The sequence below is a fragment of the Ictalurus punctatus genome, chromosome 26 (assembly GCF_001660625.3).
Source record: "Ictalurus punctatus breed USDA103 chromosome 26, Coco_2.0, whole genome shotgun sequence".
Taxonomy (NCBI): domain Eukaryota; kingdom Metazoa; phylum Chordata; class Actinopteri; order Siluriformes; family Ictaluridae; genus Ictalurus; species Ictalurus punctatus.
Genome location: NC_030441.2, coordinates 17,466,598 through 17,494,293, shown reverse-complemented (window position 1 = coordinate 17,494,293; position 27,696 = coordinate 17,466,598). Strand labels below are relative to the sequence as shown.

Genomic DNA, 27,696 nt, shown 5'->3' with positions numbered 1-27,696 from the left:
CCTCACTTGCTCGGTGTATAGGTCGAGTGTATTTCCACAAATGACCAATGGACTAATAGATGACACTTTAGTATGTAAAAGAGTTTCTGCACAACAATCGAATCAATGGTTAGAATCAATGCTCATCAATGTTTCTGTTACTGTTGACATTTTTCTGTAGTTTGAACAGAGGGTTGGGTTCAGTTCATGGGAGAATGCAGGCGAGTATTACTGTTTTTCCTGCAATTCGCCTGTCAGACAGTAGAGGGCGCCAAAAAACAACAACCCGATTAGGCTTCAGCTCTTCTCGTGTTTCTTGATTCCTCTGATGTTCAGATGATCACGTCTCATGCAGGTGAGAGAATAAACAGCTCAAAGGAGTGAAAAGTGGGAAAGAAAATATCATTTTAGCGCCATTTCATGCATGTAACAGCACTGTATTTATTATTTGAGATACAGTCCCTTCTGAAAGTACTGGAACAGCAAGGCCAAATCTATTGTTTTCGTTTTACATTGAAGACACTTGGTTTTGAGATCAAAACGTGAATATGGAACCACAGATCAGCTTTCATTTCCTCAAATTTACATGTGGACTTGTTAAACATGGCACCTTTTGTTTGAACCCACTCATTTTCCAAGTGATCGAAAATACTGGAACATGTGACTGATAGGTGTTTCTTGCTGCAAAGGTATGCCTTGTTAAACTGATTGTTTAAAGAATTAATAGCTCTGAATGTCTAGTTTTCGTCTTAGCCTTCAGTTTCGCCTGTCATTTGTTGTTAAAAAAAAGAATAAACCAACTTGAGAGCTGTCTATGGGAGAAAAGCGAGCCATTTTAAAGCTGAGAAATGAGGGAAAATCAATCAGAGCCATTGCACAAGCACTGAGCATAGCCAATACAGTGAATCGCAGGCTTGATGCAGTTATTGGAAGCAAGGGCTATGCAATTGAATATTAAGTGGGTTTTTTTTTCTTTAATTTGCTTTAAGACCATTTGTTCCTATATTTTTGCTCACTTACAAATTGGGTGGTCTGACACCAAAGGGTGCCATGGTCTAAGTTGTTTAACACATCTAGATGTAAATATCAGGAAATGAAGGCCGAAATTCTGATCTGTCATCTCATATTCATCTTTTGATCTCGAACCCAAATGTCTTCAACGTATAGCAAAAACAACAGAATTTTCCTTGCCCATGCCGTTCCAGTACTTTCGGAGGGGACTGTATATTAACCTGTATAGCGTGTAAGACAATTTATTATTCAAATAACATTACACGTTATTTACGTTTCTTTTTAGATAAGCATTTAGTACATGAAACATAAGGTTTAATACAATTTATATACCGAAAAAAATATCCATGATCACTAACCCATGCTTTCATGCAGAAAGGAAATCAAAACATCTGAAGGGTCTTAGCAATTCAAATAAAATTCATAACACATCCAAATGTTGTTTTTTTTCACCAGTGTGGTTTATTGTGAGCAAGTTACACATCTGTTACACATCTGTCCACTGTGCACGATAGGGTTAATTGTGTTTTTGAGTTACATTCTACAGCAGCTGGGTCTGAGTCAGCACTTTTTGAAACAAGCTCATAGGTTCAACCTGTTAAATTTGCTGAGTATCAATAAGAATCTGGAAAATGGATATGACCCAACCTAAAAACAGAACATTCTGGTTTTTTAGAGAGCTGGAGAAAAGGGTGAAAAGTTATAAGAGTAGGAAACCATTTATAAGGAGACCAGCAGACAGAAGAAAAAATAGATCAAATGAAAAAAAACAGCCAGAGATACTAAACAGCAACCTGAAAATGTGGATAGAGGTGAAATAATAGTTTATATAACATTAAAAAATATATCAATTTGATTGTTTGACTATGGTTAACACTGTTTATCCATGCTTGTTACCAGACTTAAATGCATTGAATGTCTTGTTGCTTTCATCATTTAAAGTAAGGGGATACAAACTTTTGCACTCCGCTGTCACATATTGCATAGTCATAGCTGTATTACTCACGATCCATGTTGCTGACCGATCACATTTCTTTCCTTAAACTCATGAAGTCGCAGTGCCACTCCTGATCCTGCCATCCTGCAATGTACCGCAAAGTCCATATGGGTCCAAATGAACATGATATCTTCCATAAATAACACCTCTTCCACGACTTTAGCGTTAAAAAAAAACTTACTTATATATGTGCATCGTGTTGGAACCACAACTGCAGTGCGGTTTGTGTCCCATTGATATTACATTTACAAATATCTATGTAAAGGTAACAGGCAGTTTAAGCACAGGTAAGGTTTCCTTCTCAATGTGCATAATAACATTAACAAATACCTACAAAATCCACTGAAATATTGTTGTTTGAGATGGGTTAAGACATTCCGAATGTTTAAATGCATGTTTTCTTCGATTCAGTGTTGAAAAACTATTTCAGTAATGAACATTTGTAAGGGATAAAATGGTGCAACTTAAAGGAGCAGTGTCTCGTTTTTAGCGCCCTCTGCTGCCCAGCTGATGAATTGCTATTGCAATGAAATTGTTCACAAGACTTTATTTCCCGACCGTCGGCTGAAACTATGTATTTATGCCTACTCTGTCGCTAGATTTATCGACTTTTCAGACCCCTTAGGTGACTTAAGTACCTAGTGACAAATCTAGCGACTTCGTGTAAATGAGACCAGCTTTACTGGGAATACGGCCGTATTAAAATGCATCTCAGTTAATATTGTAGTTCATACTACCAGTAAATAATACTATAAACTCATGTAAAGCAGTGACGTGTTAATGTAGTTTCTGTTGATGATGTGAGCAGCCATGCTGACAACTCAGGGTAGACGAGACCTTCCCGACTCTCTGAGCAGGAATTAAAATTTGCGGGGGGGGTGTGCATTGGGCATTTTCTTTGGGGTATTGCATGGTGTTGCTGCGTTCAACTAAAACTCATAATTCAGAAATACCAACAAAGAAATCATCCAATCATCTTAGAATTCCTATTCGTGAACTCAGGACAGTCTCTTCAACCCCCGAGTTGACGTCAAATCAACATGAAATCAATATCAAAGCAATCAAATCAATATTGAAAAGTCAGGATTTTAACACAAAAATGAATTGATGACTCATAATAATCAATCTAGGAACATGATTAAACATTAAAACTGCACCTTTAAACCACATAAGCTGTGCTGTGCCAGTTGGTTAAATGTTTAAATTAGTCTAGAGGCTTTCTTTTTTAATATCAGGGAAAGTTATATCTATGTGTGTGTGTGTGTGTGTGTGTGTGTGTTTACCTGTAGAAGATTCAGAACCACTCTGGATTGTTTTAGTAGTGCCTCTTGCCTCTATTGTGCCTTTGTGGTCATCAGTAAGATAGAACAGACCAGCGGTTTAGACCCGCTCCGGTTACCCGAGACGAGAAATCGGACTCTCTGCGTCTCTGTCCTCTGCCACAACTGATACTTCCTCCCGCCTCATCTCCATCATCTCTACCACTGGTGTCTCTGTCATCACACCCGAACAGGAGATCATTTACCAACAAGACCTTGAGAGTCTCTCACAGATCAAGCTCGATTACTAAAACTAGTCTTTTACTCTCGATAATTATTTTTATTAAAGCTCAAAACCCAGGAAAAGTATCCAATTTGATCGCACACTCTTGGGAGAAAAGATTAAGTATAGGTCGTTTCAGGGCTTCAGTTCCCCCTATAGAGGAACTCTACAATGTGAAGAACCCTACAATAGGTTGCTTCCTTATCAGACAGGGTTCCAAGCAGCACCGTTTTATGAAAGTTAATCCTCCTTAAAGGGAAACTCCGCACTGAAACACCTGACCTATTGAAATATCTGTGATGTGTTTAGTGATTTTGGTGCTGATTTGTCGGTTGGTGCCGGATGTTCATTATTCCTTTTGAGACGTTAGCAAACTGTTGTGTTGTGTTTCGCTGATGTCACATGGGGACACTGTTACTGCTATTGCTAGAGCAGTTAATGGCGTAAAATGGGGGGAGGGGGATTAAACAATTTATAACAAGTGATAACGGTCAGGTTTTGGTGTTAGCTCCTAAAAAAACAAAAGGGCAAGAGCTTCTTTTCTCGCTCAATATTTTCAACTATATCTTGAAGAGGAATCCAGCGTAGAAGTAGCGGAGCAAAAGTTGGACTCAAAGTCCCAGAATCACAGTGCAGCTGTACGACGCCGAGGCACGGCAGAGACTCGGTTCGGCTTGAGTGTGTCCAGATGAGGAGGTGAGAGAGCTGGACAGACTGGAAGACTAAAGCGCCGCTGCATCACTCTTTAGGTAGAGATGAAGCAAGAAGTGATAAGTTTCAGACGTCCCACTGACATCTCTATCAGCAGCTAGCCGAACGGTATTGTGGGTAGGTTTTTTTTTTTCTTCTCTTTATCTATTCAACGAACTTTTAAAAAAAAACCCTTGTGAAAGAGTACACTTCATTTCATTAGGCTTGTTTAACATTTAATTAATGATGTGGATTGATACATTGATAAATTCAGAATTCAAGAATAAGGGAAAGGGGGTGGGGCCAAAAATTCAGCCATGCTGTGATGCCAGATTGTGGTTTTTCAGGAACACCTTGGAGAACTTCTGTTGGGCGAAAAATGGATGATGTTTAGGCAAACTTGTGTTTGAATATCATATTATCCATAACAATTCATTTACTTGCATTTCATTGGATTTATTATTTTGGTGAGATTTTCACTCAGATTAGATTAGATTGGATTAGGGCCAGAAATAAGAATTCTGAGCCCACTGACGCTTTCATTTTAATAGACACCCTTGTCCTTATCCTCCCTTCTCCCTGGATGGTTTACAGTTTGGACAGTGATGAACATATATAAATAGTGATTACAATGACTGGGTGGGAGGGACATACGCTCTCTCCGTTGTCAATCACAGCGACGTGAGCCAATCGTAGGCATCGATGAGCTCATGTATGTGGAAGAGGGCAGATAGTGCTTTCCTCCGAGTGTTCTACGCTGCGTTGTGTTGGCTCGTTTGAGGTGTTTCGGACGGAGGAAGCACGTGTCAGCCTTCACCCTGTCGTCTGATAGTCGGTCCGTACAGGATCGTCGCGGCCAAAAACGCTCGATTTTGCTGCAGCTTTTTCTTTTTTATGTTTTTAGTGTTTTTTTGTTTTGTTTTGTTTTTGCAGAAAACTGCTTGAATTGGCGAAACCGCATTCGCACGGAATTGTTTCGCGGTGATGTTTGTTGGTAAAACGAGACCTTTTAGCTATACCCATGTTCGACGCACGTGAATCGAAGAGGGCCCGAATCTGCAGAAAACCTACGGTGATTTTGAAACTTTCGAAAAATCAAGCGTTTCCTTCATTTTGTGTTCATTTCTGCGATCGCAAAATCGCGAAACCTTGGAGGGAATGACTAATGGGTGGGAACTGTCCAAAACCAAAGGGAGAAAATGGAAAGCCAAGAAAAGATCAATCACGGTCACTAGTGTAAATATAACCGGTTAAGGCACGTGGACACCAGGGCCAGACAAGCTGTAGTATCCTTAAAGATCCACTCAGGGCGCTCGGACTCGTTCCTACATCACTCGGTACATTCGTGCGGTTCTGAAAAATGTTCTTTCTGGCAACCCTGTTTAGGAGGAAGCCTCGGTACCTGATTGGTCGAGTAGCTGATCCCGGGGCGGGGCTTGGGCGCGTTTTTCTCTCTGCCTGCCTCGCCTTCTGTTGAGGTTGTGATCTATCTATCTATCTATCTGTCTGTCTATCTCACCGTCTGCGTAGCTCTCCGTTCCCGTTCAGGGTCATTCGGTTCATCCGCTGCTGAGCGCGAGCGACGATGGCGACATCACGGGTGTCTTCCTTGCTTCCGTTTTGCTCGTGACCAGTCGGTGGATTTCTTTAAAAGAGAAAAAACAACGCATTACGCCGTGGAATAAAAGGAGAGGGTTTATAGTGGAGCCCGGTACTGAAGAAGAAGAAGAAGAAGAAGAAGAAGAAGAAGAAGAAGAAGAAGGGAGGGACCTGTGTCGGAGTCGGTGTTGGTGCGCGTGCTTGCCGTGTCCCCCTCCCCCGATACCCCCACCCCCTCGTGCCTGTATGAGAGGTAACATCAATAACGCGCGGTGCATTTATCCCGGTGTAATTCATTAAGGATGTGTGTATAGCGATAGCGTGTGCATGGATGGATGGATGGAAGGAAGGATGACCATGATGATCTAAAGGCCCGGTTTCCGCTCGTCTGTGCATAAGTCGGGATGCGCGCGCGCGCGCGTGCGTGCGTGCATCGCTCGCACTGATGCACATATGACGAGGCCGCAATAAATTGCACCTCTTTCTAATTTCGCCCGGCTGTGCAGGCTGTTTAGTTTGCCCCTACAGCAGCGGCTCCACCATTTTGTTTTTATTAACGCGTCACGATCTCACGAATTAGACCAGCCGCTCGATCGTGCGCGCGCGCGCGCGCTCCCGCATGTCTCTCATTACGCATCGCCCAGCCTGTGTCTTCCGTTCGTTCGTTCGTTTGTTTGTTTGTTTGTTTGTTTATCTGTCTTGTTTTGGTGGCGCTGGTTGGTGTTACAAGGCAGGCCGCAAATCCGTCACATTCAGCCGCACCCATAAATAAAGATAAGATGCACATGTACATAGGGTAGCTGCATACTGGTATACACCTACATGCTGTGTATTATTATTATTATTATTATTATTATTATTATTTATTTATTTATTTTAATTGCTTTCAGCTTCAAGTGTTTTCCCCTCTTCCTCCTCCTCCTGTCAATCTTGTATCCTTTTTAGGATGTTGCGGTGGCGGTCTGGTTATATAACTGCAGGCGAAAAGACACTACACACACACACACACACACACACACACACACACACACACACACACACACACACACACACACACTCACTCACTCACTCACTCAGACATACACCCTTAGAGATCTCTCAGTTTCATTCACTTTATTGATCACACTCCTGTTTCTTCTCTCTGTAATGTAATGTCAGGAGCGGTGTTTTTCTGGATGGAAATGGTGAACAATAGCACAGGAAGACTTTAGTACAGGAATGGCTGCAGCCAAGGCCGGTGGATTTGTTGACATTGGCTCTGCTGGCTTGTTTTCCTCTTAAAGCTGTCACTTGTTCTCAATGGCCACGATTAAACACTTGGCTGTCCTGACACGAATAGCCGGGGGGGGGTGGAGGTTTAAAGCGTTGTAAAGGAGCGTCAGACGTGTTCGATGTCGATGTTCATGGCCGTGTTTTGGTTTCATGATGCCACACAGTAGAGGCGGGCGATACGGTCGGAGATATCGCGTCACGATATTTACGCGTCCGCTCGACCGAGGGTTGCGCCAAAAGCAGCTGAGGATTTGCAAGGAACTAACAAGCAATTACTCATGCGTGTTACAGGGCCGGGTTTACAGTCTCTCCGGGATCTGCGAGATCTTTGCGGAAATCAAGCAAGCCGCGCAGGAGCTCGCGACTTTTAATAATCCCCGCCGATTCGGGCGCGTCGTCATGATGCACGTTCAGCCGATCCGCGCGCGTCGAACACGAGTACAGCTATGAAAGGTCTCGTTTTTTTTTATCGTCAAACATCACCGCGAAAGACTTTGCAGGACAATTCCCTGCGATCGCGGTTTTGTCAGTTCAAATAGTATTCTGAAGAAAAATAAATAATAATAATAATAATTTCTGAATAAAAGACGCAGGAAAATCGAGCATCTTTGGCCGCAACAGTCGCAAATGAACTCGCCGAAATCCTGTACAGGCTGGACAATCTGATGATATGAGACGATAAAGTTTTGAGACCTCGCAGATCATTTCTTATGCTTTCTTTTTTTTTTTATTAATTTTTTTTTTTATTTCAATAATTCCAATCTGATTTGATGTCAGAAATTTTGTATTGAATCTTACGTTGTTGGGATTTTTTTGTAAAAAAAAAAAAAAAAAAATCTAGAATCTTTTTTCGGTGCTCCATCATTTTTTAGTCTTGTTCAAAACACGTGTTTTTTTTTTTGTTGTTTGTTTTGTTTGTTTTTTTTTTTAAAAATTATTTTACACCGTTTTTTAAAAAAAAAACGTTACATTGTGATGCATTCAAGTATTGCGATCTGACGTTTTTGTATGCTTCCAAACGTCTCTGAACACGGGTGGTGATGTCATTTATTATGATCTCGGCATCACACGATATTTGCATAAACTATTACACAGACGATAACTCTTATTAGCTCTTCATCTACATTTTGTTTTTATTCTCTACCCCCGTTCTGTCTTTACAGACGACTCGATGGAGTACAACCGACGTTGCATTGCACGTGCGTTCTCCCTTTGTGTGTTAACACACATTATCCACTTTGATTTTAATGTATTCAGTTTGGAATAATATGAATATTTCCATCTGGCCCCTCCCACCCAGCTATTTCTGTGCCACAGTCTTTTGTTTTCTCTATTCATGCATCATAAACATGGATACGTGTATGGTATGGATGTAGCCTGTATATCCGTATTGATGAGGAAACCCAGACGCTGGGACGATGATTTCCATCGTTACGTGCATTGTTTTGACGGCTTTATGGTTCTTTTATTATTTTATTTTTTTATTCCTATCCATATGCATGTTGAAACATTTGCATTGTATTGATGCTTGCTGCCCCGCTGTTACACAGGGGGGACGACTGGGGAAGTTGTCCCAGGCCTCGTCTGGGTGGAGCCCAGGGGTCCATTGACATGTAGAATAGCCCTTTTTGAAAAGATTTTCTTAAAAGAAAGAAAAAGCCGGGCCTCGGCTGTCTATACGGCGGGGTCTGAATCGTGTGGGAGCGAGGGCTGTGTTTACATACAAGCTGATATCAAACCTGAACCCTAGTAACAGTTATGTTTATAAACAAAATATTTTTTTTTTAAAAGGAAAATTCTTGCTTGTAATCTTTCAATAAAATGCAGTGACCTTTGCGTTGCTTGTTAACATCTTCCGTCTGGGACGGGGAACGTGATGACGCTATCGCTTTAGTGCTTGAAATATCTGGATCTGTATTCAGAGTTTAACCCAAAGTGGGTGTGGCCTAAACCAGAAACACCGGAGAAACAAATCCCAAATGTAAATTCTGTCTCTGGCAGTTCCTCAACCTCAGCTACATCACTCCAGTTCATAGAGATATGTGTGCGGGGGTTTTATTTATTATTATTATCATTATTATTATTATTATTATTATTATTTATTTCCTCGTACAGTTATTAGTATTGTTTGCACCTGCCGGAGATATTTCCTAACAAATTTAGTGTGTTCTATTTACCGGAATGTACACTTTAAGCTACCGTAACCCTGACCAGGCAGTTACTAAGGATGCTGTAAGTGCATCACACGGTGTTCTTGGTCTTTGTTTGTTTGTCCGGCGAGCTTGATATCTAACCCCTGGCTCGCTCCCACATGAAAGTAAAAGCCTCCAGCTCGCACGACTTTTTTGTTGCGTCTCTTCGGATCTCGTGTAAAGCTTTCTCAAATATATATATATATATATATATATATTCCTTTAGTGCACATTAGCTGTTAATTCAGACTAATGTGATTCTATTCGGTTACATCTCTAGCATGCACATGGGAAACAAAACAACATTAACCAATGGTACTGATCAATTCCTGATGGCTGGAGCAAGGTTTAGTGTTATTTCATCCTGTTTTCACTCTGACACACAATATATATGTGTGTGTGTGTGTGTGTGTGTGTGTGTGTGTGTGTGTGTGTGTGTGTGTGTACGTAGGGTGCAAAAGAGCCGCTCGAATTGATTGCTGTTTGAAACAAAGGTTAAAATGTTGAGGCCACAGACAGGAAGTGTTGCCCTGCGAGGACTCGATGCGATCAGTAGCTGATCCAGAGTCTGTCTACGTCGACCGTGTTTGATCCCCGGCTGTGACGAGGGGAGAGCCGCGCTGGTCTGAGGTCAGCGCTTTACTTCACACCATAAAGAGAGCGAGGGAGGAAGAGCGGGCCGTGAGGAGACCGCCGGGGCCGGGGAGGGGCGGGAAACCCGCGTCGGCTCTTAACAATGACTTAATTTCTCATGCAAACGTCTGTGTGAGAGTGTGTGTGTGTGTGTGAGAGAGAGAGGAGAGGCGAGAATTCTAGGGGAGGGGAGAATGATGTGTGTGTGTGTATGTATATGTATATATGTGCTCATTTTTATTTTTTTTATTTTGTCACTTCCTTCCAGGCTGAGTCACCCACCGCCGGAGCGCCCGAAGGGTCCCGCACACCGCGAGAGCGAGACGCGGGGAGGGACGTGGTGAACGAGCGAGTGGACGCTGAAGCGTAGGAGAAGAAGAAAGCGAGAGAGAGAAAGGAAGCACAGTGGCAGGGGTGGGACGAGCGACCCTGAGAGAAGAGGACGAGCACTGGGCTCCCCCCTGACCCCTAAACACTCGAGCTCGGAGTCATCATGAACGACCAGAACGTGGTGAAGGAGGGATGGCTGCAGAAGAGAGGTGAGAGAGAGAGAGAGAGAGAGAGAAAGATTCGAAGCTTATTATCATCTGAAATCCGCTTTGTCCGACTATAGCTTGCTACATCTCCGACTAGGAGGGGAAAACCCCCAAATAAAGCACCTTCTCAACTTGGAATTCCTACTTGGAAACTCGTAAAGTTTCCTAAGCACCACTGTCATTCATTCTTCTTCAGCTTTATTTATCCTGATCTACGTACAACGAGTAATCGTGCGAATGACGTCATAAGGAGCTTGGAAGCTGGCTAGAGTCGACGCTCGGCATAACTATTTGGGTAACGTCCTATAGCTAGTCAGGCTACGTTAACGAGCATTAGCAGCGAACAGCCAGAGTTGAGCTAATTCAGTAGAACACGTACTTTAGAAGCACTCATGGATGCTTCCTGGTTCGAAACAAGGAACGATTTGGGCAAAATGCAAATGTATTAAATAAACCAGTTCACGTTTAACGTCACGTGCATATAGTTCAAATGTACGACGTTCGTTTCGTCAGCGTCCAGGTTCCATGTGTCACGTGCAAAATCAGAGGACGAGAGATGATGTGATTGAGGTTGTTGTTGTGGAATAATATTTCCTCGCCGGGAAAAATTAGTCAAATTTAATACCTGCCCGTCAGCTGTATATTAATTTGCACACACAGCTCCATGTGGGGTCACGTGGGCCGGGAATCAAACCGCCAACCCTATGATTAGCGGACAGCCCTCTCTACCACCTGAGACACAGCCGCCCCATCTTATGTAAATATCTCATGAAGCTTTTGACTAAATGAAAAGCTCTTTAAACAAATGAATACCGTTTTACACCAATCATCCTGTTCAAAAGTTTAGACCCCCCTTAACGTGTCGCGTCGCCTCCTTGAGCACCGGTGAACGTCTGCGCCTCTTGTGATAGTCGTTTACGAGTCCCCCGGCGTGAAAAGACGGATCTCGACGTCACGTAGCCGCTCGAATATGCATGAATGTGCAGGACCTGGAGGATTTATTCCGAAGAACAGGGGGGCGGTTTAACTGCTCGGGACAGACGAGGGACTCGTGAAGAACTCTCACAGAACATAAACGCATCGTGCCGTCGATCGTCCGGGTAACGACACGCGGTATTAAGAATCAAGGGGGTGTAAACTTTTGGACTGGTTCGTTTGTGTAAATTCAGTTTTTAGTGTCTTGTGGGCTATATGTGGACATCTGTTATGTGTATGTATTCAGGGCAGAACTAAATGCAAATTTTATGGTCCCTCTTTTATTTATTTATTTATTTATTTATTTATTTTTAATAATTATTACTAGCTTTTTCAGATTCTGCAAGGCGTATGTAAACCATATTTTGTTCAGCATGTGACTTACGGACACATATTTATTTATTTTTAAACGACTCTACTCTTCTTAATGTTTTCGTCTCTTGGCTTTATATGAGAAGCTGCGTTTCCACCTCGGCCAGACATAAAAAACATATAGTTTTGTGATTATAATTTCATTTAGCTTTCGGGTCTGAAGTGTGTCCCTCTCTCATTTGTCCTTATCTTCCTACACGGGTATATAGGTTTGCGTTATAATTAAGTTTTGGCACCCTTGCGCATGCGCTCAGGTCTAGGTTTTTATTAGTGTGTAATGTATGGGTACGAGTGCACGCTGATTTCGTGATGTGTTTAATGTAGTTGTATGGTTCGCATATCTATGCATTTCCTCATTAGGGCTGTGTGTGTGTGTGTGTGTGTGTGTGTGTGTTTACATGTGTTTTCTAACCTTTTTTTTTATTACTATGGGCCTTTAGGGGATTTTCTGAGTCTGGTCTTCCTCTGAGAGAGTACATGAGGTTTTTGGAGGGCTGTGTGTGTTTTGAAGGGGGCGGGGTGGAGGTGGAGGGGGAGGCGGGGGTTTGGGGGTGGACTCTTTTCCTCTTGGCTTTCCTTTCGGGGGAATACCTAAATGGCCACGGCTTTGTGTCTTTCTCTTCTCAGAGAGGCTACATCAAGAATTATGGACGTGTGTGTCCAAGACTTTCTGATAATCTCTCTATAGTACTGGAGATCCGTGTGTGCTTGTGTCTTGCTTTGTTGGATATTTATTTATTTATTTATTTATTTATTTATTTGTTTGTTTGTTTGGTAGAACTGAAGGTCTTTATTGTCCGTGCATCCGTAGTCTTTTGACATCAGTTTAATTCGAACACGTTACCGAGACTTTACAGTGATCCTGAAGCTCTATAATGTCGGGTGACTGATGTTGAGTCTGTAGGTTTTGTTTTTTTTTTTTAAATTGTATTTAACGTTTTTTTCTTTAAAAAAAACAAACAAACAAAAAAAACGAGACTCCAGTGTGTCTGTAAGATAGATAAACGAGTAAATGAACGATTTGGGGGGCGGGGCTCTGTACGAGTTCGGTTTTCGATGACGCTGAAAAGTTTCACAGCTTACAAACACTCGTATTTAAGATTAAGGTGGTGACAACAAAGGTTCCTGGGAACCTTTATGTGCAGAACCTGAACGTTTAACTAACACCGAGTTCAGTTAGAACTAACTGAACTCTCTTAGCTAGTGCCTTCGATGTGGAGAACTGTGGTTGCAGATAACCTGCTCGAGAGCTCGCTCGGCTAACGTCAGCGATGTTGCTCCATGTAGGATGGCAGGGGAAGAAGGGGCGGTTTCCGATTTGCATATTTATGCATATTCATAAGTTCAGACATCTTCCGTGAAGGTAAACATGTAGAGAAGCCGTTTTTAGTCTCCGAAATAGTTCCTAAAGGGTTCTTGAGTAATAATTATGGGGCTCTTGCTTTCTAAAGAGGTTCTAGTTAGAACCCTCTCAGAAAGGGAGCTCTACGTCCTCTAGAACCTTTAATGAATACGCAGTGAAGGACTAACAGGAGAACTCTTTAGAACGCAGAGAAATTGGAGGAGCATACTGTACGTTTGCGATCCTGACTCTGCTTTGTTTATTTATTCATTTTCTTAATAGAAAAATGTGTTCCTTAAGGGTTCTTTGGATAGTTAAGGGTCCTTAGTTGAGTAAATGGGTTCTGCCGAGAACTATATGTGACGTGTCGAACCTTATAATATAAGGTTTTCCTGGATTCTTCGGGGGGGGCTTCTGAGGAACCTGTTTAGATGTAGTTTTTCTTGTGTCTTGGATGGTAGAGTGTATGAAGTGTGTGCGTGTGTGTGTGTGTGTATTGACAAGTCCTGTGTTCCTCTGTCTGTCCCTCCAGGAGAATATATAAAGAACTGGAGGCCTCGATACTTCCTCTTGAAGACTGACGGCTCCTTCATCGGCTACAAGGAGAAGCCCCAGGACGCAGACTTCGCCTACCCCCTCAATAACTTCTCTGTGGCCAGTGAGCTTCTCTCTCCTCTTCTGTCACCTTCTTTTCGATTTTCGATTTTTTTTTTTAATGCTTTCATGAAATGTTTTGGCACCCTGGTGGTTTCCTGGTATGTTTTTAAACCCGAGGTTGAGCCTGAGGTTTCGGTGGTTTTGTGTTTTCTCTTCTGAGAACTGAATTGTATCGTGAGCAGTCTGGAGATTTCCAGCCACGATGATGAGCGTCCGTAAAGCTTTTTCTGCCTCTTTAAATCCTAAGCTAATAACATTTTCTCAACATGAGTCATGAGTACATACTTGGAAAGTGACTCTTTTTTGTTGTTTTTTTTTTTGCGTTCGCTAGACATCACTGTTTAGGCTGGTGAGGATCTCGGTCCTCGAGCGCGTACTCCGCGTGATCCAAACAGCACGAATGCCTCGCGTTTCGCTCAGGATAAACAGCGACTAGTCCTCTCGCTCTCCACACGGCTCACGCTCACGCTTACGTCACGTCTCGTATTCTCACACGCACTCCTTCCGTCTCTGTTAGAGTGTCAGCTGATGAAGACGGAGAGGCCGAAGCCCAACACCTTCATCATCAGATGCTTGCAGTGGACCACTGTGATCGAGCGAACCTTTCACGTGGACACACCTGAAGAGAGGTGAGCGATTCCACGCGTCGACGTAACGATCGTTACGACCGCCGCGCTCTTTCCGTTTCGTTTCCCGTCCGAAATGACGGACGAGGACACGGACCGCTCTGTCGTAAACGTTGTGAAACTGATCGAAAGACTGTATGTCTGTTGCCACGGTGACAGGGACGAATGGGTGGAAGCGATACAGATGGTGGCGGACAAGCTGGCCAAGCAGGAGGAGGAAGGAATCCTGTGCAGCCCCACCACCCAGATCGAGATCGTCAACGAGGAGGAGATGGACACCTCCATCAGCCACCATAAACGAAAGGTGAGAGGACGGTGGGGGAGGCTCCTGCAGGCGGCGCTCTTCCTGCTTGTAAACGTCTATACTAGAATAATATCACGCAACGTTCTTCCGTTTCCTGCTCCGTCAGACGATGAACGACTTCGACTATCTGAAGCTGCTAGGCAAAGGCACCTTCGGGAAGGTGATCCTGGTGAAAGAGAAGGCCAGTGGAACTTATTATGCAATGAAGATCCTGAAGAAGGAGGTCATTATTGCCAAGGTGAGACACCACTATATATATATATATATTTATTTAATTAATTTTACGTCATTACAGTAATAATACAGGGTGTCCGAAAATCAGGAACCAGTGGAAATATCTTGAGCAAAATCCACAAAAAATCACGAAACGCCGGCTGAGAAAATGCGTAGAGCCCAAGTGTGAGCGTAATAAATGTAAACAATGAATACAAAATGACGTGCATTACAGAGTAGGTTTATTCCTATCGATTCCTGGCTTTTCAGACACGCTGTACACTTTTCATATGATATATTATAAATATTACAATCATGTTCTTCATATTAACACACGACCTAGAGTTTCTTGTTAACGTTTCAAATATCTATCAGCCATGTCTTTCACTAAAAAAAAAAAAAAAAAAAGTGCTATGCAACAAAATGTCGTAGATGTAGTCATTGGCGTAGCTGTCATTTTTCAGGCGGATGGCTTTTAATGACCAGGTAATGGTATTTGTTTTGTATTGTTTATTCAGTCCTCCCAGGATTTTGCGATCGCAGAAATCAAGAAACGCCGCAATGTTCGGAGGAGCTCGCGATTTTTCAAAGGTTTTCCGCAGATTCGGGCCGAGACGCGTCGAGTCACGTGACGTCATCATGAGTCACGTGTCATCACGAACATGAGTACAGCTAAAAGGTCTCGTTTATCAGCAAACATCACCGCGGACATTTCGACTGCCGATTCGAGCAGTTATCAGCAAAAAAAAAAATAAATCAAAAATAACCCTCCGCAATTTGCAAAACTCTGCGAAATCCTGAACGGACCGGCTTCTCTTATTATTTTTTCTGTTCCGCGCTTACGGTGATGTCATGGTGTCTCGTAGCGTTTTCATAGCGAATTCTACGGTGATTTTACGGTGAATCTACGATGATTTGTGACTAACAAACTGACTGTGAATAAAAGAGTCGACCAATTTGTATACCAGAGAGCTACAACGCCAAGCAGTGAGGCACGGATTTATTTTAATCATTTACAGAACGATCTACTATCAAACCAGTCCTGCCTTATTATAATAATAATAGTAATAATAATAATAATAATAATAATAATGTTGCCTTGAAATATCTTCATGACTGTTCCAGCGCAGGATTCTGATTGGTTAATCCCGTTTCATACAATCGCAGGAGATAGCCAATAAAATGTGACTAAACACACTAAAGGAATGGTTCATTTGAAGTTTGGGGCGGTTTAATATGGAATCATAATGATAACTCTGTGGATGTTGTGTTATGGACTATCATTATAGTGTGGGTTTAAACCCGAAATCCCTCCTAGCTGCACCTCTGGTCATTATTTATGACACCTCTGGATTATCTTTCTAATATCACCTGCCTGTTCTTTAATTGTTTACATATTCTTTTAAACAGTATAATGATTTTTCGTTAAGGGAAAAACTCGTCCAGACATTTTTGCTTTACCTGTTTATATTCCTTAACCTTTTCTCTCTCTCTCTCTCTCTCTCTCTCTCTCTCTCTCTCTCTCTTTCTCTCTCTCTCTCTCCATTCTCTTCTCTTCTCTTTCTTTCCCACTGTTCAGGATGAAGTGGCCCACACTCTGACTGAAAGCAGGGTATTAAAAAACACTAGGCATCCCTTTTTAACCGTGAGTGCTTTTGCTAAACACGTGTAATCAAAAAAAAATAAAATAAAATAAAAAAATCAAACCGATCTACACTCCAAAATTTCGTGACAATTACAGAAGGTCTGAAATCCTTTTTATTTTCCAACACAGTCTCTGAAGTACTCCTTTCAGACCAAGGATCGTCTGTGCTTCGTGATGGAGTACGTCAACGGCGGAGAGGTGAGGCACGATCCAACTCCTCAGATAGAGCTGATTTTTACATTTTGTTGATCGAGCACTCCATATTGATCGTACAACTTCAAAATCGATCACAGGACAACAGAATAGTTGACCTAATGTTAGCTAGCGTACTGTCGAACGTGGCTACTAGTTTACTTTCCTAATATAATTGATAAGACAAATGTTAGCTAGCTTCCTAGCAAACATGGCTACTGAAGCTAGTTACACTATTATAGTTCTTCTAATGTTAGCTAGCTTCCTAGCAAACATGGCTACTGAAGCTAGTTACACAATATTATAGTTCATCTAATGTTAGCTAGCTTCCTAGCAAACATGGCTACTGAAGCTAGTTACACTATTATAGTTCTTCTAATGTTAGCTAGCTTCCTAGCAAACATGGCTACTGATGCTAGTTACACAATATTATAGTTCATCTAATGTTAGCTAGCTTCCTAGCAAACATGGCTACTGAAGCTAGTTACACAATATTATAGTTCTTCTAATGTTAGCTAGCTTCCTAGCAAACATGGCTACTGAAGCTAGTTACACTATTATAGTTCTTCTAATGTTAGCTAGCTTCCTAGCAAACATGGCTACTGAAGCTAGTTACACAATATTATAGTTCTTCTAATGTTAGCTAGCTTCCTAGCAAACATGGCTACTGAAGCTAGTTACACTATTATAGTTCTTCTAATGTTAGCTAGCTTCCTAGCAAACATGGCTACTGATGCTAGTTACACAATATTATAGTTCATCTAATGTTAGCTAGCTTCCTAGCAAACATGGCTACTGATGCTAGTTACACAATATTATAGTTCATCTAATGGTAGCTAGCTTACTGTCGAACATGGCTGCTAGTTTACTTTCCTAATATAACCGATAGCCAAATATTAGCTAGCTTCCGAGCAAACATGGCTACTGATGCTATTCACACAATATTTAATAGTTCATTTAATGTTAGCTAGCTTACCTGTGCAGTTGGATAATTCTAGTTAAATTGCACTAAAAACCATTATGAACCTCTAAATATTTATTAATATTTTTTTTTTTTAAATTTGCATATAACATTTCAATTTCATAATAAAATGGTTTGTGTAGCATTAGATACTAGCTCAACTGGCTACATGTTTTAAAGCGCAATTGATCTATTAGCTTTGATTTCACAATGCTAATCACATTGCTAGCTGTGTTTACCTGATGTTAGCAAGCTTACTAGTGCGGCTGGTCACTGGATTTAATTTCACAGTTAAGTAGTTCACCTAATGTGAGCTAGCTTACTAGCACAGTTGTTTACTAGCTTCAATTTCACACACACACACACAAAAAAAAGTAATGCTACTTCATTTACTAGTGCAACTTCACAATATGTTTAAAAAATAAAGTTACCTACAGCTGACTAGCTTGCTAGTTTACAGTACCGTAGCATCAGAAAGCTAACCTGTTAAGTGTTTTAGATCGGTAGGGAGTCTGTGGTAATTAGACTGAATTCTTTGGTTCTGGAGGAATTTAGTTACAGGTAGTTAGCATCCATTGTTTACAACTACTGCTCAGTCGTTGTGCTTTGTAATTACCGCTAGTATTTTATTTTAAAAAACTACACGGAGTGAAACAAAAATGAAAAATTAGAGTGTGTGTGTTTGGAAGATTACGTTTAATTTTAAGCTCCACAGTCTCTCTGAGGAGAAGATTGGGATGTCCCTGGTTTTATTTATTTATCCGTTCGTTCGTTCGTTTGTTTTTCTACTGCAGCTGTTTTTTCATTTGTCAAGAGAGCGCGTGTTTTCGGAAGACCGGACCCGTTTCTATGGCTCCGAGATCGTCTCTGCACTGGATTATTTGCACTCTGCTAAAATTGTTTACCGCGATCTTAAGGTAAGCTCCAGCTCACCCGTTTATTCCGGCATGTTCTGTGTGCAGATCACAGAACCACAGAAAGGTGCGTCTTTGAGTTTGCGCACAGAAACCAACGCAGTTCCGCGGATGAGACCGTAGATGTAAACGTGGACGTGGTTTTGATTCCGTATCAGGAAGAAGGAAGTCACTGGCATTCGTACTGTGGATGCGCATAATGAAAACAAGAATTGTTATGTGAATTTTCATATATATTGTTAGCTGGTCAGCTAATATGCACTAACCTAACAGGACTTTTGAGAGGACTTTTATTTAAATAGTTATACAGGCTCATAATTTTTACTGCTACAGTTAGCCGGTTAGCTAAATAAGCTGACGGGATTGTTAAGTCATGTTCATGAATGTTGTTGTCCTCTAAGCAGCTAAGCCGCTAGCTAATATGAGGTAATCTGACGATGTTTCTGACAGGATATTTTAACTCATGAAAATGTTGATGTTAGCTCGCTGACTAACATAAGCTAACCTGAGCGGTTCCGGATATTTCAGAAAACTGTAGCTACTCAGAAACATTTAAATATATGTCCGTTAGTCTGTCTTTTCTCCACTCATACAACACTTTAAATATGTGTGTGTGTGTGTGTGTTTAGCTGGAGAACCTGATGCTGGACAAGGACGGCCACATTAAGATCACAGATTTCGGTTTGTGTAAGGAGGGCATCACTGATGCCGCCACCATGAAGACGTTCTGCGGAACTCCGGAGTATCTGGCACCCGAGGTAGTGTGTTCCTCGCAACCCGTAACCAACTGTCATTCCATAACTGACTCGCATTCCATATTCGACTCGCATCCATTAACCGACTTGCAACCCCTAAGTGACTCCCATTCCATAACTGACTCGCATTTCATAGCCGACTCGCATCCATTAACCGACTCGCAACCCATAGCTGACTCGCATCCATTAACTGACTCACAACCCATAGCTGACTCGCATTCATTAACCGACTCGCAACCCATAGCCGACGCGCATCCATTAACTGACTCGCAACCCATAGCTGACTCGCATCCATTAACTGACTCGCAATTAATAACTGACTCGCATCCCACAGCCGACTCGCAACCCATGACCGACTAGCATAGAATATCCGACTTGCAACCCGTAACTGACTCGCATTCCATAGTCGACTCGCACGCATTAACCGATTCGCATCCTTACGTCCCACAACCCCCCTGCTGTACACATTTACACGGTTCTTTCGCAGGTCTGGAAAAAGGTCAGAGCAAGGTTGTAAATCTGTTGTCTTTAGACATAAAACCCGTATCACCCTTCATATTTTGAATAATCCTCAACATGTAAGGTCTGAAATTTTTTTATGTATTCCAAAAAAAAAAAAAAAAAAAAAAAAAAAATCAGTGAATTCTTCAGGAGAATACAGGACTGCTGTTTCACTTGGGATTTTAGTGGATGGTGTCATCAGTAAAGCATGACTTCATAATTCATAAGAAGTGGTGGAGTCATCCGGAGCGAGATGTTTTGGTGGTGTGTGTGTGTGTGTGTGTGTAAGTGTATGACAGCATGTAGTGGTTTAGTACAAGAACGTGAAAACTTCAGCATTAGTGTTTTCTCACACGGTGAAAATGATCTCGTGTGAAGGGGACAGTATAAAAAGTCGAGAGTGGATTTATTATTAAACGTACATCTGGGCCTTACCTCTGTTTGCTTTTCCTGTCTCTCTCAGGTGGAGAGTTGGGGGGAAAGTTCACAAATTCGTACCACTTTTTTAAAACGAGTCGTTATGTGAAAGTCAGTTTTGTGGTAAATATTAAAGATGAAAATCTTGACTTCCTCAGGGAGCTAATGCGATACTGTAAGTGCTTGAATTGATTAATCCTCAGGTATTGGAGGATAATGTGACCTGGGAGTGTAACTTAACCCTGTAAGTGATCTCTCCGTGCTCAGGTGTTGGAGGATAACGATTACGGCCGGGCGGTGGACTGGTGGGGGCTCGGCGTGGTCATGTACGAGATGATGTGTGGACGCCTTCCCTTTTATAATCAGGTACGTTCCATACGAGGCGAGACCCGCGCGACGCTGTTCTAGTGCGCGAGTCTCTAGCTATCTTTCCATCCATGTATTTTTATGAGAATTTAAAAAAAAAAACGCTGGATGGAAATACCAGATGCGAATAAAATCTCCAAAATGCGCATTAAAAAACCCCCGAATGCGCTAGGCCTTTATTTGCAAATGTTTTACGCGATATTTGCAACTTAAATTCGCGACTTGGATGGAAACGTAGCTAGTGTTGCATTGCGTTGCGGTTTTGAATGGGATAAATGTGCATGATTTTGATCTTTCATTTCTTCCATGGCTTTAATTTGTGTGTTTAGTCAAACCCTGTGTGTGTGTGTGTGTGTGTGTGTGTGTTTGGGGTTGTGCTTCCAGGACCACGAGAAGCTGTTTGAACTGATTCTTATGGAAGAAATCAAATTTCCCAGAACCCTCTCTTCTGATGCCAAGTCTCTGCTCTCTGGCCTGCTCATCAAAGACCCTAACAAAAGGTGTGTGTGTGTGTGTGTGTGTGTGAGAGAGAGAATCTGAATTTTGAATTGTGTCTACCTCTTATGTAATCATCCGCAGAGATGCTCGTGCTGTTATTAAAATGTTCTCTACACTAAGCTGACGTGTGCCATTACTTTTGCACAAATGGGTGTTCCTAAATCCGCCCGTGTAGACTCGGAGGAGGTCCGGACGACGCAAAGGAGATCATGAGACACAGTTTCTTCTCTACGCTGGACTGGCAGGAGGTTTACGACAAAAAGGTACCACACGGTCGGGTTCTGTAGACACGAACGTTTCTCCGAGTCTGATACTGGAGACTCCTTCCATCCATGCTGAATAAATGTCTCGCTACAGAAAACCTCACCATGTCCACGATTACATGTCTTTGTTGCGGGGTTTTTTTTTTAAACGCGGTTTGTTTTTAGTCTTCGGTTACGCGAATGTGAATGAGCCGTTACTATAGAAACGATAACGGATACCAGGACGAGCGCGTTAACATAAACGTGTCATTTGTAGCTGCGCGACTGTCAGAGCTGCTACTGTTCTTAGAAAATGAATCCATCGACGCCTTCTGACCAATCGGATTTGAGAGTTCGACAGCGCTGTGGTGTAAAAGGGTTTATGTCATGTTTCACAATATCATGTGAAGAAAGTAGGTCAATGTTTGGGGGTGTATTCTCATGGGTAAAGATTCTGCATGAAAAAATATCAGACAGCAAGCATGTTTTTGAAAGAATATGAAGTTAATGGAATGATTTGAGATGTGAAGATGTGATTCTCTCTCTCTCTCTCTCTCTCTCTCTGTCGCTAGCTCGTTCCCCCATTCATGCCCCAGGTCACATCCGAGACAGACACCAGGTATTTTGACGAGGAGTTCACAGCTCAGACCATCACCATCACCCCTCCGGAGAAGTGTAAGTGAAAATCCGGTCCGTTTACGTTGTATTTTCCAGACCGTAAGATGCTTTATTCCACTTATTCCTTCTTAGAAACTAAATTGGCGGATGTTTCCTTGCAATAGTCTGCGTTTTTACGGCAAACTGCTACTCCGCGAGTTACAAACCTCAATACTGATCCCTAGTAGAGTATTGCGATAAACATTACCGTGGCAAATTTATCACAAGCTGCTGAAAGTAACCTTCCCCTGTATGATTTGGAAATTAGCTAACCGTGAGCGACCCCGAAAACCGAATCGGTTTCTCACCGGCTTTCCTAATATATGGAAACCATATAGAGTAGGTTTAATGTTTTTGACTGAACAGAATGTGCACTGTAAGTGGCACATACAGTATGAATCTCTCATGAGTCAAATATTACTCATGTAGTTGTATAAACGCAGAAACCGATTATAGTGCAGAGCAGGTGTTTGCCCCCACCACCACCACCACCATTTATTGACATTTCTTTTCAAATAATCATTTTAGAGCTTTCTATTCCCGAACCGTCCGCCGTACACGTGGGGTCGGAGTTGACTGCGGTGCTTGGACCTGGAAATATAATGATGTCGATGGGTTGCGATTTCCACCACCATAAAAAAAATAATAAAAATTTGCCTCACTATCGCCATCTCTGTTTGAAACATAAAATTGCAAGTTACTTGCAGAGTTGTTTTATTTATTTATTTATTTGTTTTTAAACGTGGGCTGTGCTTCGGCTATTATCGGAGGAGATTTGGTTGAAATTTTAAGCATGCCTCATATTCTAACGCTTCTTCTTCTTCTTGCATCTATCGCTGTTCCGTTCGTGTCGATATTCCGCGCGCGTGTGGAACTGTAGTCGGATCGATAGAAATAGCTCTAGCTAGCATCTGATCGTCTGGAAAATACGGCACATCCGTTGCTGCTCAGATATTGTAAAGTCGATGTCGTCTCTCGCCCCTGTAAAGTCGATGTCGTCTCTCTGTGTCCCCTGTGCAGTCGACGAGGACGGCATGGACTCCGCCGACAGCGAAAGGAGACCGCATTTCCCACAATTCTCGTATTCAGCCAGCGGGCGGGAGTGAAGCTCGCTCGTCACCCGGCGCCAGTGTTTTCATCCCAGGCCATCTAAGGAAATTACGTAGCCATGCTAGGAAAAGTCTGCACTCTTTCACCTCCTCCTCCTCCTCCTCCACGTCCTCCTCCTCCTCTTCCTCCTGTTTTCTCTTTAATTATTTAATGACTTGATGAAGTTTTCATTTTGTTGGGGTTTTTTTGTTTTTGTTTGCTTTATTTTTGATGTTGCGATAAAAGGGGTTTTGCACAGATGGGTTCGACTGAAGCGAATCAACCCATGTAAAAAAAAAAAATGTAAAAAAAAAGAAGAGGAGAAAACAAAAAAGAAGGTCTTGTACATTTTCAGCATTGTTGTTGTTTACAGTAGATCAAGAACAGATTGTTTTTTTGTTTGTTTATGTTGGGGTTTTTTTCTTTTCTTTTCCCAGCGCATTAAATTATGTCCATCAGTATTACCATTGACGTCGAGCTTTTTAGGTTTGTTTGTTGTTTTTGGGAGGTTTTTTTTTTTTTTTTTTTGGTGTACGTGTGCTTGTTTTAAAGAGCCGTTCTGGGGAACAAAACCAAAAATGTTGCCTTATGTGTGCGGACAGACAGATGGACAGAGGGACAGGGTTCTTGGCTCGTGAAGACTTTTCTCATCTTTCTGTTTCTGCATCGCTCTGTAGAACACGTTCCACCTCTCGCACCCTGCGACACTGTGGGTGGGGGTGGGGGGGGCGTGTACGAAAGAAAAACACGAAGGTTTTGTTTTGTTGTTTGTTTGTTTGTTTGTTTTCGTGTCGTTCAAAAGGGAAAGATTTCATTTACAGTCCGCAAAACTGCCAGTTACCGTACCGTAAACCTCACTCAGGCGACGTCTGTTAAACACGACTCAGAGACAGTATAGACAGAATGTCAGAGCGCGGATCTGGGATCAGTTCTTCGCTTTTCTGGTGGAATCTCCCTCACAGTTGAGTGCAAAAGTTTGCACCCCCCCCATAGTATTTTTTTAAAAATACAGTTTATGAAGGAGCTAGGATGTACAAATGAACATTTTGTAGAGATATCGGTGTAATATACAAGCAGAAAGAATAACACCCACCCACCATTTCCCTTTTAGAGTATCCTTAAAATTCCTGCATGCTATAAGCTGCCCGTTTTTTTTTTTTTGCTTTTCTTCTAAGTATTTACTCGCACACGGAGCCTTAACCTTAACGCTAGGATCCTCCTTTTCCTTTCAAAATAAAAAGTAGCACGTCGTACCTCCTTATTTCACATTTCAGCGGAAGACGAAATCATTTCGAGATGAAATTACCGAAACTAAAACGAAGAACGGACGAGTTGGTTCCGGCCGAGGGGACCGAAGAAGCCGATTGACAGATAGAGAAGAGGTTGAAGGGTGGAGACCGGGTCCGGGGGCGTCGCGTCCTCTCGTTTATTTTGGTTCGAAATGTTGCTCGTTTTCCGATTTTACAGGAAATGTATTCCCCCCCCCCCCCCCCCCCCCCCCCCCGCCCACCCCAGAATATTTTTTTAGAATTAATATATCGACTCGTTTTGGAGTTCCTTCTACTCGTTTCATCACGTAAAGTCTAGAAATCGAATATTCACGATTTACAACACGAGAGCGAAAACGAACCGGCGCAGCGCGTTTCAGCGTGAACCGAGTCGACCTGGAAGTGTGTCGGCTGTTCGTGGTTTTTTTTTTCCCCTCTGGTGTAGATGTGGTTAAGGTGTACTCTGGAATTCTGTTTTTATAAAGAATATATGATAAGAATCGGATTAATGTATGCCAAAAAAAATAAAAATGAAAAGACATTTTGCGTGATTAAATTGTCGTGAAATTGCCGCACTTGCTGATTTAAAAAAAAACAACAAAAAAAAAAAAAAAAACACCACAATTTTTGTGTCTTCCTTCCACCGTCACCCTCGTGCTACGTCTTACGTTTAAACATCACGTAGCGATCCGTGATAGCGGTGCATCCGGGTCACTCGAGATCGTTTAATGATGACAATAACATCATGAAATGACCGAGAAATAACACGAGAGCTTCCTGTAATATTTATTTTAAAATTTTTTTAAAAAACAACTGTTTTTTGACATCAGACTTACATATAGTTAATATTATTATTTTTTTTTTTCTTCCATTATGAAACGAAAAACACGAACGAACTCGACGGATGCGGACCAGATGTGGAGCTACAAGTTCTAACCGTTTTTTTTGTTGTTGTTGCTACTTTTAAAACGATAACGAAGGAACATCTGGGGAAACTTAGCGTGTTAAACATCTTCTAAATTTCGTCATGTCGTCTAAAGGTGTACAAACTTTTGCACTCAGCTGTACGTACGATCTCGGATATGAACGCGTTCGGGATGGCGCTGAAAACCTGATCCCGGATCGGACCGGCTCTGTTTATCAGACGTTTTATAGTCATTTACAAAAGTATTTAACAGAAGGAAAAAAAACAATATGGGGGGGGGGGGGGGGGGAATAATACCACGGAAATAAATACATAAATAATATTTATAGATAATATATTAAATCATATATAATGGATTAGAATTATGAGTAAATCCGGGCCGTGTTCTGGGAGTACTGGCGATACCCGTGATACTGGGAGAAAACGTATTGCGATGAGCTGTATCGCGATATCGAGGTCACGTGGTCACATGGCCCAGCACTTCCGCACGGCCGGTAGCTGTATGTACAGAAACCTCACTACAGATGAGCGCTTTCACACGCGAGAGCTTGTGCGTACGCTGTACGCTGTGTTCAAATCCTAGAAAGAAAAACCAAGCGAGTATCAGCTCTGATCAACTATCAACACACTCCTTACTGCTTACTCTTCCTTTCATTCGTTTTGTTGTTGTTTTTGGCATTATCCAGTTCAGTTTAGCTGGAGAAAGTGACTCCAGATTTATTGGCACCCTTCAAGCGTGACATTTCTGAGCTCAGATCTACAGGGACGTTGTCGTAACAAAGGGATTTTACACGTGTGCAACATCAAATTCTTTCCCCGGGGAAACAGGGCGTGGTTAAATGCAACAAAAGAGTTTCTGGACTCTGAGAGGAAGTTGTTTGTTGTTTTTTTGTTTGTTTGTTTGTTTTTTTTGTATGTTTTTTTGGGGGGGGTTCTTTTAAGGAATGGCAATTTGATTGCGTTCATGTAGGGATGTCGGTCATTTTGGCAACCGAAGAGGACAAAGGCTAACACGTGATTCCTTTGAGACGCACTGAAAGAAAAAAAAATCACAGCAATTCTGTTTTCCACTACAAATACCATTAAAACCATTACTGCTCCATAATGGTGTCCACTAGACAAAACATGCCACTAGTAGAAGGCAACAAATTACCAGTAGAGACCCACAGGGACCATTACAATTTCCATTAAAACAATACACAATTCCCATTATAACCAAGTGATCAGCTACCGTCACTGTGATTGACAGGAGAGAGAGAGAGAGAGAGAGAGAGAGAATAGGCCCCTCCCACCCAGAGAGCACGGACAATTTAGCTCCTTCGGCTCCCACGGGCGAGATGTTTATAAAATGTTTATAAAATAAACATTACACCATAATCTTTTTTTTTGTGCTTATTTTTATGAAAGGTGCCAATAATTTTGGAGTTCACCGGATGATGTGGGCACGATGCGGCAATCAAAACCCAGATCAGATCCCGTTTACCCAAAACGACCCAGGACTGCGTCCAGAATCACTTAAAAGTGCACAATTCAATACGGATGATTCCTGCGCCCAAATGTAATGGCACCCCTGCATATCAGTGCACTACATACTGTGTAAGATAACGGCCTTGCCTACATTACACATAGCGTTCTGTGCGGTAATCTGTGGTTAGCGATACACCTTCAGACTCGTCCAGCTCGTCCGATCCGAGCATGATCTAAATATGCAGTGGTGTCTATTTCTTTGTCACAGCAGACCTGTGTCTTATTGTGAGAAGACAAAACGATATTTGACCATAATGTGATCGGGGGGGGGAGGAGACAGAAAAACGTTTCCACAGACTCTGTGGTATTTAAGTCCCGCCTCTTTTATATCCGCACCAATGAGATGCGTTCGTTCGGTTTTAAAATTGTTTTCTCTCTGTAATGCTGATTTTGAAGCGACATCAGGTTTTCTAAATGTTGGTACCATGAGACTCCCGACACCCCCCCTCCCCCTCCCCCTCCCCCCGTCAGTGTATTTTTGTACCACAGTTCTACTTTTCCGCCAACGTTACGCTCCGTCTCTCCTTCTTGTGTGACGAAGGTGTGTCGTTTTACGAAAGAAAACAAAAGGACGCGTTCCGAATTTCGTTTTGGTTCTTCGATGACACGCATTGAGTTGTTCTGTTGGTTTTCGTTTGGGGGGTGGGAGGGGGTTGTGGTTTTTTTTTTTGTTTGTTTGTTTGTTTGTTTTCTTTTTTTTAAATACCAAAGCGATGCGGCAGGTTTACAGTAAAGTGTCCTGCTTTATTGCTGTTTGGTAATATTTATTTTAAGTTATAATAAAATGATGGAAAAACTA

At 42.1% G+C, this 27,696-nt stretch overlaps 2 protein-coding genes across 5 annotated transcripts in view; one reads left to right on the top strand and one right to left on the bottom strand.

Moving 5' to 3' along the window:
* Nucleotides 1–5,866, bottom strand: part of LOC108259078 (uncharacterized protein C1orf100) — a 7,211-nt gene extending 1,345 nt beyond the window's left edge. The window contains exons 1-3 of one of the 3 annotated variants that reach the window (XM_017458243.2): nucleotides 5,739–5,866; nucleotides 3,271–3,480; nucleotides 1,997–2,071 (exon numbers count right to left, since the gene is read on the bottom strand). In XM_017458243.2, the coding sequence (XP_017313732.1) occupies nucleotides 1,997–2,070 (74 nt within the window). In that variant the 5' untranslated portion in view covers nucleotide 2,071; nucleotides 3,271–3,480; nucleotides 5,739–5,866. Of the gene's footprint in view, nucleotides 1–1,996; nucleotides 2,956–3,270; nucleotides 3,481–5,738 lie in introns of those variants that run through there. The other 2 variants (XM_053676069.1, XM_053676068.1) reach the window with 2 other exon arrangements.
* akt3b (v-akt murine thymoma viral oncogene homolog 3b) lies at nucleotides 5,668–27,696 on the top strand. Of its 2 annotated transcripts, none has more exons than XM_053676067.1 (15): nucleotides 5,668–6,071; nucleotides 10,184–10,454; nucleotides 13,673–13,798; nucleotides 14,315–14,426; nucleotides 14,583–14,727; nucleotides 14,834–14,965; nucleotides 16,520–16,585; nucleotides 16,715–16,783; nucleotides 18,533–18,655; nucleotides 19,282–19,413; nucleotides 20,593–20,691; nucleotides 21,076–21,191; nucleotides 21,365–21,452; nucleotides 22,004–22,106; nucleotides 23,109–27,696. In XM_053676067.1, the coding sequence occupies exons 2-15, from the start codon at nucleotides 10,409–10,411 to the stop codon at nucleotides 23,192–23,194; spliced, it is 1,443 nt and encodes a 480-aa protein (XP_053532042.1). In that variant the 5' UTR covers nucleotides 5,668–6,071; nucleotides 10,184–10,408; the 3' UTR covers nucleotides 23,195–27,696. The 2 variants fall into 2 exon arrangements, with proteins under 2 accessions (XP_053532042.1, XP_017313730.1); XM_017458241.3 differs by having other exon boundaries at nucleotides 5,669–6,071; nucleotides 19,282–19,410.